General features: G+C 37.4%; 1 protein-coding gene across 6 annotated transcripts in view; it reads left to right on the top strand.

Moving 5' to 3' along the window:
- The first annotated feature begins 570 nt into the window (after positions 1 to 570).
- The window catches only part of Golgin84 (golgin A5), a 29,147-nt gene continuing 17,492 nt past the window's right edge, over positions 571 to 12,225 (top strand). For 2 of the 6 annotated variants that reach the window (XM_076204063.1, XM_076204062.1), the window contains exons 1-5: positions 692 to 708; positions 837 to 950; positions 3,389 to 3,565; positions 10,231 to 10,456; positions 11,004 to 11,121. In XM_076204063.1, coding sequence (XP_076060178.1) covers positions 707 to 708; positions 837 to 950; positions 3,389 to 3,565; positions 10,231 to 10,456; positions 11,004 to 11,121 — 637 coding nt within the window. In that variant the 5' untranslated portion in view covers positions 692 to 706. Of the gene's footprint in view, positions 814 to 836; positions 951 to 1,627; positions 1,698 to 3,388; positions 3,566 to 9,864; positions 10,083 to 10,230; positions 10,457 to 11,003; positions 11,122 to 12,225 lie in introns of those variants that run through there. The other 4 variants (XM_076204064.1, XM_076204065.1, XM_076204066.1 and 1 more) reach the window with 4 other exon arrangements.

Genomic DNA, 12,225 nt, shown 5'->3' with positions numbered 1-12,225 from the left:
CATAATCATTTCCTTGTTTTATTAAATATCTTCAGCGCCCATAGTTCATGCACTCTTCGTAAGCATTATCAGTAGTAGGAAATCCTTCTCTGTCATGATTGTGTCGATTCCACCGCACGAAGAGAAGAAAATGCCAAGTCACGAACATATTGAGAAATAGATAATTCTGTCTACGTATGCTTCGTATCCTTGGGGGCAGGATAGGTTACAGTGGGAGGCTGTGAACTACGTCACAGAATCACATAGTCCGAAACTTTCTGCAATATCCAAAACAAGTCTACGTCAAATCAGTTGAATCATTGTAATGGTTGAACGTCCGATGTACAGTTTAGTTTAATCAAGAAATACAAGTGAAAATATATTTTGTACATATATTCTTTTGAAACGTATACAAATAGTCCGAATAGGTTGTAATAGTCATTGAAAGGTTACTTAGATTACTGTAACCTGTTGCAGTGTTCTGCTATTAATCTTCAGTTTATAATTATCAACTACTCTAAATATATTTAACATAATTATTTCCGTTTGGAGGGCTAAATCTCACTGCTGGTTAATACTTTCACATTAAAAGTTGGATCGAGGGAATGGATACGAACAAGTAATCCACGTCAAAACATCTCAGCTGACAGCTTTGTGGCATAACAATAACAGTGTCACTGAGTACTCCAGCTAATGGAAAACAATTTTCACTTGAAACAGTTGGTAAATGTAAGAATTCTCATCACATACTGCAGTTCTTTGCAAACTAATTAAATACTATTCACAATGAATAGTGAAATGGCTTGACTTCAAAGAGTATTGTACTAGACTAAGGTATGGAGGATTATTTTGTACAGGAGAGTAGGTACCCGTAGTTCGCTGGCTGCAGAAATAGTACCTTATAAACTGGAAACTGGCTGTCATCTGTGCTCATTGGTGGATCCAGCCCTGAATAATAGGGCTAAGGGGAGGTATGCACTTAAATTGAGGGGCGAGTGAGATAAATAATATTTTATATTTAATATTGACAATATCATAATATGGCAAGTGAAAATATATTGCAATGTGCCAGCCAATGTCTAGGAAGTGAAAATGTGTATACTATGGCACTTGATGTATGTCTAATTATTCTGATATCAATGATTATGAGATACAGTTAATATTGCGTCCATAAGTAAAATTTTTACTTACTTACAAGGCATGCAAATACTGTTCATAATTACAAAGCCACAAATTAACGAAAGTGTATATATATTAGGGTTCCAGTGCTTTCCTGACTACTATGTTCTTGGCAAGTTCTTTCTAATATTTTGGCGCGCATGCCCCTTTTATCCGCTCTTCTGGTGTCCTTTAGATGCCTTTTTTCTCTACTTCTTGTCAAGTGCTATATTTTTTTGCCATAAATATTGGTGCTGTTATTATATGTTTACATCATTTCTCAGGAGAAAGTAATTTTATGAGAAGAAGTACATCTAAAAAGAAGTGAATATTTTTTCTTGAGAGAAAGTAAAATAATATAACTTTCTCTCTATTACTAGTCAGTGGTAGAGAATTAGTTTAGAAACCAGAGTTTTATATAAGACTGCTGGTACAGTAATGGGGTATATCTGTAATTTCAGAATCCTTCAAACATCAAATACCACTAGAGAATACACATTTTCACGTTTTTCCTACTCTAATCCAGCACACTGGAATTATGAGCTTGTTGCAGTGTCTAAGTGAGTTTTCAATCATTCCTAAACCTTACCTACCAAACTGAACCATTATATACCTAATACCACACCTTTCAGGCTTAAAGCAGTATCTAGTACAACAAGCACTGCATGTAGATAAATGTATCCATTTTAGGAAATGTATTGACTCATGAAGTATGATGTGACACATGCACGTACAAACTTTGTTGTAGAACTGAATGTAAATCCTTTTCCCTTTATTATGTAATAAAGTAGAATATGTTGATATGGCACTTATATGTAGATAAATGTATCCATTTTAGGAAATGTATTGACTCATGAAGTATAATGTGACACATACACGTACAAACTTTGTTGTAGAACTATTATGTAATAGAGTAGATTGTGTTGATATGGCACTGACATGTATGCACCATGGACCAAGAGAATCACCATGCATGCACTCTATAGTTCAACAGAATTCATATCATCATACCCATTTTATATAATTGTTGTGATCAGATTTGTATCTGGCTGCTTCTTTTCCTGATAAGGTTATGACAAGTGCATGTCCCACTTCCTAGCCCTATACTTATGCACAGTTGATAATGTATTTACAAATATATATTTGTTACCAATGAATAAAACACTAAGAGACGTGTGTACTACAGATGCAAGGTAACCACTATGAAAAGAATTGACTGGAGCAGAGCGCTTTCGTGTGGTACATCTTCAGTGCAGAGATGTAATACATGAAAGCGCTCTGCTTGGTAATTTCTTTTCATAGTGGTTACCTTACATTAATTACCATGTGTAATGGTCTTGATAGGGTGTCTATTATAGAACATTTAATTTGGTCAGTACCAGCTGTGTCCTGACAGCCAGAGCTAATAAACCAGATATAGCTATTGGAATCTGCTGTGGAAGTGTTGTGTCTTGCTGCATTGCTCCTGACCTAAGCAGTGTGGCTGGGGACGTAAATGACCATACAGAAGATACAAAGATGGGAGGGACAGCAAATGTGTTTTTGAACGAGTGTGGAATGGATATAAGGTTGTTGTACCATATGCTCTGGCTCATCCATAGGCCTTTTGGTATATGTATATATTTGTTGAAAAGCATTGTTATTAAGTGGGTGGCATACAGTAGTTTTCAATAGGAATGAATGATAACAAGAAACTTTAATGGAATCCATTATGGAGTTGTATAAACCAGAGTACATTTGTCAATATTTGCACCCTGTTGGGGCTGTGAAGCTCACTGCACTTCTACAGGCATGAAGCCACAAAGGAATTTCCAGTGTATGAACAGCATGCAGGTATTTGTAAACAACCTATATCTGGAAGCTCATTTGTGTCAAGCTGGCTTTGAACAGGTGGTCTTCAGCTTAGCAGCCTTCCACTTTCCCAACCAAGCTCTTGTCCCTCCTTGAATGAATCCACAAAGAAATAATGTTCAACCCTTTAATATAATGGTTTACTTTAGCCCTGTACCCAGCTTTTGTTTTGCCTAGAATAAACCTATATCATTGAGCTTATGGGAGGCCCCTTCAGAATGGGGTGTTAGAATCCTATTGATTCCTTTTTATTTGTAACATGCTTTATAGTTTATTATCTAATTTTAGAAGATTACAAGACAAGGTTAACCTGGATGTTTAGAAAAAATAAATCAAAGGGAAGTTATGGATTATTTTGCCTGAGAAAAGAGATATAACAAGTTTTGTGTATATCCTACAGAAAGTCCACAATGTCCTGGTTCGCAGAAATGGCAGGGAAGGCAGAGAACTTACTAAACCAAATAGACTCTCAAGCTGGAGTTGTACTGAGCAAAGAGAACACAAAATCTGGAAGTTCCAAGACTACATATAAATATAATATGGCCAGTGCTGTACCTGGACCACCACAACCTCCATTGTAAGTTCAGAAATCATACAAAGATATTCTTTTTTGAGAAGTTGATTTCACTGATTTTTTTTTTCCTTTTTTCATGTATTTTTACCTAGTTGTATCTTACAGGAAGGGGAGTTATGCTCATGGTGGCCTGTCTCTGTATCTCACCATATCTAATTTGTTCTTAAATTCATGTATTGTTTTTGCACACACCATTGTTTCATCTAGTATGTTCCATACATCCACCAATGTGGAGAAAACTATTCTTTTTCAGGTCTCTTTTATAATTGTCTTTCTTGAGCTTCCTCTCATGTCCTATTGTGTTTCTCTTATCCCAATTTAGTAAGTCTTCTCTATCAAGGACTTCTATACCTCTCATAATTCTGTAGAAGGTCAATAAGTCACCTCTTTCTCTCCTTTGTTCCAGAGTTAGTCATTCTAGTTTTGACAATCTGTTTTCATATGACAGTTTTGATAGTGTTGGGGCCATCTTCGTAGTTGCTCTCTGGATTCTCTCGGTGTGACTAATATTTTCTTTACCATTTCTTCAAGTGAATAAAAGCCACTTTAATTGATCTTAGCAAGTTATAGGTTTCACCAACAGTTTTGTTTATCTGTTTGTCAGGGGACATATCCTTTGTGATGATTACTTCCAAGTCTTTTTCATGTCCCACTTTTTTTACTTCCTTTGCGCCAATTTTGTATTGTCCTGATATCCTTTTTTTTTTTTTTACTTTTTCCAAATTCCATTATGCTGCATTTCTTAATGTTGAAGTCCACTTCTCACTTCTGACTCCATTCCCATACCCTGTTCAGATCTCTCTGCAGTGAGTCACAGTCCGTTTCAGCACTCACTTTCTTTAACAGTTTACCATCATCTACAAAGAAGTTCATATAACATTCCACATCTTTGTCCATGTCATTCACATAAATAGCAAACATAATTGGAGCCAATACTGATCCTTGTGGAACTCCACTAAACACCGCTTCCCAAGTAGAACTCTTATCTCTGAATACTACCCTCATTTTTCTTCCATGCAAAAAGTCCTCCATCCATTTCAGTAGTTTACCTTGTATCCCTCCTATGGTTTCCAGTTTGATTAATGCAGATATGAGAAAATACCGGATACGGTAAGGGATGCATAAAGAAATACATTCATTTACATTATTCATTCACTTTATTGATAAACCTTAATTCACTTTAATGATAAATTCATCCTCATATTTATATACAGTAAACTCAATCAATATAGAGTAAATCCAATTAATATACATCAGTTACAATCATCACAGCATCACCAGTTGTCTAATTCATCATCTGATAACGTTACAACAGAGTTGTGAGTGGCTGCGTTCAGTGTTGGTGGCTTGATTTTTTTCACTGAACTTTTTTGTACCAACTTTCATAAAATCTCTGATGTCTCCTTGCTTAGAATTTTTCCCTCTTTGCAACAAGAACTCATTTTGAATACAGTGAAGTGATATCATATCATGCGTACTCGTGTATGTATACTGTTCTGCAAATTTCACAAACACTGCTAGACCCTTTGCTGCATCCTTCCATGACACTTTCATCTTCCTCTTCACTATCTGCCTCTGTCGTTTTTTGCATGGTGTTCATTGAGAACTGATTGTATGATTTCATCATCACTAAGTGAGAATGTTACTGTTTGGTCACTATCCACATCCACCCATGCTTGTATTGCTTCGTCACTAATGCTAAGTTTAGCACAACCACCTATCTCTTTCATTTCTTTCACCACCGACTTCTTTCTTGCCAATGGAAAACCCTCAAGATTCTCATCCCCTTCTTGATTTTCAAACATTGTTTTCAGATATAATTTTCCCCAACATCACATTAAAGTTTGTTGTTTTACATCCTCCCAAGCTAGCGAAGCCATAAAAATAGCATCCTTAACATTCAACCCACATTGGAATTCGGAAATGCTACTGTCCTCTAAATAAAATAGTTTGTGTATAAAACTTTTCCAATAATTCATTTTAAAGTTTTGAATCACTCCTTGATCCATGGGCTGGATCACACTCGTTAAGTTCAGTGGTAAATACACAACATAAATGTTTCCAGTGCTCAGTTCCTCAGCTGGTAGATGTGCTTTATAGTTGTTGAGTAAGAGAGTAACTTTGGTGTCCTCTGGAAGTCCTTTCTTTTTCAAGTTTTCTTTCACTGATGGGACAAACATATGCTGGAACCAGTTCATGTATGTTTCTGAGTCCATCCATGCATTATTTTGTGCATGATGATCCACTGGCAAGTATGTTAGATTTTTAAAACAATGTGGCTTCCGGTATTTTCCACTGACACTCAATTTGATGTTATGGGTCCCTGCCATGTTCACACACAGTAACACAGTCAGTCTATCCTTGCTTTGTTTAAATCCTTTGACGGCTTCCTCTGCTTCACTGGCTAGTGTAGATGTCGGTAGACAGTGGTAGAACAGGCTAGCCTCGTCATTGTTGTAGATCTATTCCAGTTTCAGATCATACTTGGTAACCAATTTTGCAAACTTATGACAAAAAGAAAGGAGGAAAGAAAAGTAAAAAAAAAAAATGTGTGCTATGCATCCGTGTATGTAAGTGAAAAATTAAGATATGAGGTGCGATCCTTTACCATGAAGGCATAGCTTAACATACCTGTCTATAAACTCCTCTGCAGAAGGTAAATCAGTAGATTTTGCTTTCCCAGACACATCAAGACAACATATTCCATGGTGATTCTTGAATCTGTGAAGCCATCCATCTGAAAACTGACACGATTCTCTAATTAACATCTTTTCAGCAAAATCTTTGGCTTTTTCTCGCAGCATTGGACCTGATATAGCTGCACCTTCCAGACCTTTTAAGATAAAACCACTTGTACAACACTTTGTCCAGCATTTCCGCATGTTTATGTTGTAGAGTGTGGCGTGTCACTCAACTTCATAAACTCTATTAGCTTCTTGGATTGGGCCTCGATATCATAAATGGTAAATGACCTAATGCCGCATTCCTCCATTTTCTATTTTCGCATTTCTCCAATCTTCTGCATATGTCCACCTTTTGCTTGAGTGAAAGCACCACACGTCCTCTTCTTAACCTTAGACATGATGAAATAGAGTTGGCTAACACATGCACAGAGGTGGCTAACACGTGGTGGGTGAAGTGAATGGGACTGAGAAGCCCTGGTGGCAATGGGAGCAACTACAACCATGTGCAGGAATTTTAAACATGCACGGGAATTTATCTATTTATTTATATATATGTATATATATTTTTCACATACATCTATATCACAATTTTTTTATTTTCATGAAAAATATGCCAGTTATTTGAAGGTGCCGTATATTAGAAGGCCGGATACGAGGGCTTTTACTGTAGTTGTTTTTTGTGTAGGACTTTGTCAAAAGCTTTTTGTAGATCTAGGAAAGCACAATCAGCCCATCCATCCCTTTCTTGTATTATATCTAGTAGTCTTGAGTAAAAACAGATCAAATTTGTGGTGCATGATCTTTCCCGTCAAAAATCAAATTGTTTTAGATTTAGTATATTGTTCTCCAGATGCTTTATCCACCTAATTTTTTTTTTTATAAATTTTTCGCAAATTTTGGCTACCATGCTTGAAGGGAAACCAATCTGTAATTTGTTGGGTCTTCCTTATTTCCTCCTTTGTAAATTGGTACAATATCAGCATCTTTCCAGTCTTCTGGTACTTTTCCTTCATTGAGTGAACAATTTATTATGTCATATATTGTGTCTGTTAGTTCTTTTTTGCATTCTCTTAATATCCAGTTTACAATTCTATCTGGGCTGTGCGATTTCCTGACATCAAGGTTCAGTATTTGGTCCACTATTTTTTTTTCTCTCTCTTTTTTTTTTCTTTTTTACTATTATTTCCCTCATGGGAGATTTCACTTCTCTCCCTTCATCCCGATGTCATTTTTTCTGGTGAAAACCAACTTGAAGTGTTTGCTCATGACTTCAGCCATTTCTATATATTCTGTGTATTCCATATTCCCCTTGGTGTAGTTTCACTATTTCCTCTTTGTTTTTAGTTTACCATTCACATAGCTATAGAATAGTTTTGGCGGATCCTTATATTTTTCTATTATGTCTTTTTCATAGTTTCTTTTTTCTTTCCCGCATATTTTTACGTATTCATTCCTTTGATTAACCCCTTGAGCACTGGATGTGTGTTTTGTGACTCCTGCGTGTCACGGCTGAGTGCACCCGCCAGGAACCGAGCATGCTCCCCGTGACACACACGTGTCACAGTTATAAGTTGTGTGTATTAAGGGCTCTCAAGGCCTCGGTTTCCTGGGTTATTTCTACCCACGTGGTCGTAAGTGTCTGTGTTTACAAACATAAGGCTCCAGCCATTCGTGGGATGGTTTGAAACGTTTGTTTACGTAAGGTTGACGGGTCGGTAACGAAGGGGTTAATATATATTTGCCACTTTCTAGGTTTTTTGTCTTTTCTCCATCTTTTCCAAGCTTTATCTCTTCCATCTTTCGCTTCGCTGCACCTTCTGTTAAACTAGCACTTAATATACACCTTTTCCTGTTTTTGCTTTGGGATATGTTTATCCATTCCTTCTTTATAGATTTTCATCAGAATCATCCATTTTTCTTCCACTTGTGTTTCTTCATTGTAGAATTTTTCCCAGCTTGCTTTAAGAAAAAAAATTCTAAGTTTCTCAAGCTCTGTTTTATTATACATCAGTCTTCCTTTCCTGTATTTCTCATTTCTTTCTATATATATTTCCTCCTTTAGTTCTAACTCAAGTAACATGTGGTCACTCTTTGCAATTGATGTCTTGTATTCAATTTTGTCCACAATTTCGGGTTCTGACATAAATAATAAATCTAGTCTTGACTGTTCTTAATTATTTTGATATACATACATACATACATATACCAAGGCTTTTCACCCCTTACAAGGGAGGTAGCCAAAAAAGAAAAGGCATAAAATCATTCCCACCCATTCCATCCCTAAATACACTCCACACCCCTCCACCCTCCCTCTTTCCTCTTATCTTATCTTATGTTATTTTTATATCTAGGGTTTTCTTTTACTCATTGTGTCATTGTATGTTGTATAGTCATATCGAGTAATACATTTCCCCACCTTTCACTGTCATCTCTTTTCAATAGATTTCTTTGCAGTTGAAATCCCTCATAAGTACTGTATTACCTCCATCCTTCAGTATCTCATTTAATGAATCTTGTATTATCTGACATTTTAGAATAATCTCTCTCCAAGACCCTGTTTTTGGTGGCACATAAATCACTGCAAACTTTCTGCTTTTCATGGCACTATCTTCAACTTAATGTGGTCATCTCTACCCTGTTCTCTCCATGTGTAACTTTTGTCACATTTAAGTTTTTCTTAACCAAGAACATGAAAATTTGACTGCGAAAATTAACAAAGCAATAAGCATACTGAAATCATTTGCAAGCACAGGCTTTGGACACCAGAAGGAAACTCTCTTCATGATCAATACAAATGACAAACAGTTCTTGAGAACCATACTTGACTATGCTTCTTCAGTATGATTTCCAACAATTAGGAAAACAAACATATACACCTTGCAAACTATACAAAATAAGGCACTGAGAATGATAACAGGATGCACCAAAGCCATCCCAATAGAACACAAACACACACAAACCAAAATTCTCTCTGTAGAAAATTGCATGAAAATGATAGGTATAGAATTCTATACAAGACCTCTCAACCATGCTCACTCTCTTTACATCACACAAACACAACCAAATGAATGCAACAAAAAGGAACTACAACAGTATACTTTTCAAATGTCTACCATAACCTTCCACTGGCACCACACAACACATACAAAAACACATTTTCACCCAGATCACAAAACAAGCACTTCAAGACCAACCATCAAACTCCTTTCTCCATCAGACCTCTCCAGACATCAGCTCCACAGAAACACCCTCCCAAGAGAAGCAAGAACCTTACTAGCATAACTACATTAACCTCTTCAATACAAGTCAAATATTCGCGCACGCATTAGCTGCATGACGTACAATGATGCATCACAATATGCATATTATGAAATATAAATTTACAGCTGTTATACTCATTCTCTTCCGCCCAGAATGTTTGTAGCCACTGAAAAAGTGATCAAGCCTGTTTACAGAATAAGAGGGTCATTCAGCTACAACTACAAAATAATCAGGAAGCCGACACTGGCATTCTCACGTACCCACTTGTGCCTCATGACGACTACGTAGGTGTCATCATATTCAAGGGGCTCAGCTCATCATCCAGCATTAAGACATTACCTACACAGAATTTGTGTGAACACATAGGCAAATTACTCTATGTTCAGAAGACACTGAACACCATATCTTACACTGCCCCACCTTAGCCATTCCCAAACAACAATGCAATATTTTTTTTTTAATGACTTATGGCCCAATCAAGTGACTGTTGCCAGTTATATGGAAGCTGTGAGTCTTCTGCAAGAGAGACCTGGAGCAGTGGATTGATTGATTATATCATTATCCTGACATTGAAGGTTTGTTATTTGTTCATTGTCATGTTAACCTGTATGGTTACTAAGCAGCCAAAACCACCATATATTCTTTAGATTTATTTCAGTAGTTTTGTAGATTTACTATGCAATTAATTTCTCATTCTAATATATGTTTTCCTTTTCTTTGTAGAGCAAGTCTACAGAGCTCTTCCAGTGTTCCCAACAATTTGAGTAGTTATGGTTTAAGCAGCAGTGGCAGTAAAAGTAGTTCCCATGGCAATGGTGGTAGTCTCACATCCTCGCCTAAAGCCCGCAGTCTACCAAATAAAAAGGAAAGTCAGGATGCCGAGCTCATGGCCTTCAGCAGACCACAAGCGCCTTCCAGTACAGTTCCTCATAAAATCAAAGCTGATATTGTAAGTTGGATTTTTTAAATAAAAACATCTATCTACATGTCTATATACCGAGGGCCTCTTTCTCCCCATATAAGTGAGGTAGCCAGCCAAGATATGCACCCACTCCCATCCATTCTTTCCCTCCCATCATGCTTCTTGTGGATAAAGGGTCATCCCCTGTCTCCTTCCCACTGCCCAGGTCAGAAGCAATGCAGCAAGATATCATCACATCCTCATTTTTCTTTATTTTGTAAATGCATCAGGTGTTTTAAGAAATGGTTAGACAACTTTAGGGATGGGGATGACAGGTGGTGATGGATATGGAGCTGCCTAGTGTTGGCCTTATGATCTCTTGCAGTCTCCTTCATTCTTATGTATTATACTATATATGGTTAGCCTACATGAATATGCATAATATATATCAGTCATCTATATACAGACATAGCTGTTGGGAAGATTGAAAGGGAATTGGAAAAAATACAACTAATAATAATAGGAGAAGCATCTTGTCCTACTTTCTTTACTGGAATGAATAAGAAAAATCTTCATGCTTGTATTTGGTTTTCAGATGAGCTCATCCTTCAACAGCAGTCAAGGTCATTCCCGTCAGTCTTCAGTGTCCTCAGTGTCATCCTTCACAGGTCTAAGTGATCAAGAGACTCCCATGTCCACAGCCGTAGATATTGGTAAGATACTTGTCCTTCTGTCTTGCAGTCTTTGTGATATGTGCGCATATGAATATGTGTGTATATTTTTCTTCCTTTACAGCTTGTATGGTAATAATTCTTGTCTTGTTTCAAGTTTTACTGACTGGAAACTTGGTGTCCCACAGTAATTAGCAGTGGTCCTCAGGACCTCTCATAGATCCCTCTGAGAGGAAAGTCCAGACTCTTCTATTTGTTGTATCGGTGTGGGTCAGTTTTTGCATCAGTGGCTTACAGTAGTAGGAGGAAGGGAGGAGTCGCCAGCTGTCAGCTGTCCTTATGTGGAAAGATGGAGGAGATATAGTTGAAATTGAGAAGTATCTTGGGTTCATTGTGAAGACCAAATACCAGCTCTTTGTGGCAGTACTCTACCTGGCAGTGATAATGTTGGCTGGTTTTGAAGATGGGCAGTAAGGAGATGATTCTTTCTGATGTTCTTGCAGGTCCACCACCTGCAAATATCCCTCATTGGCACCACAGCTCATATGATATTATCTTATTCCAAAAGAGACAAGGATGCAGGGATGACCTGTCATCCAGGAGAAGCCAAGATAAGAGAGAGGGAAGTGGGTGGATAGGAGTGGAGAATGTGGGATGGAATGGGTGGGAGTTGATTTTATGCCTTTGTTTTTTGGCTACCTCCCTTGTAAGGGAGAAAAAACCTTTAGTAAGCAGCCTTGCTGTGGATGTGCTGTGTCTTGCGACACTGCTTCTAACCCAGGGCAGTGGGCAAGATGCAGGGATGACCCGTCATCCAGGAGGTGCCAAGATAAGAGGGGTGGGGGATGGGAGTGGAGTATGTGGGGATGGAACAGGTGGGAGTGGATTTTATGCTTTTTGTTGTCAGGTTACCTCCCTTGTAAGGAGGGAAAAGTCTTTGATATATGTATATAAAAGAGACCAGATTGAAGTTATTAATTGAATTATTTGAGCCACTTAAATACAGTAAAGCCACTGTGAGCTTCTTTTTGGTGATCATTAAATGATTTTAGTCTAGTGAGGAGGTATCTCCATATGTGAAAGATTAAGACCATGTGAGGAGCCTCTTCATGGTGACATTATCTACGTATTGATCTGCCTATGCGT

Source organism: Oratosquilla oratoria, chromosome 20 (genome assembly GCF_046742065.1).
Source record: "Oratosquilla oratoria isolate Oo_2021 chromosome 20, ASM4674206v1, whole genome shotgun sequence".
Taxonomy (NCBI): domain Eukaryota; kingdom Metazoa; phylum Arthropoda; class Malacostraca; order Stomatopoda; family Squillidae; genus Oratosquilla; species Oratosquilla oratoria.
Note: the sequence above shows the minus strand (reverse complement) of the source record. Positions and strands in the feature narration are given on the sequence as shown.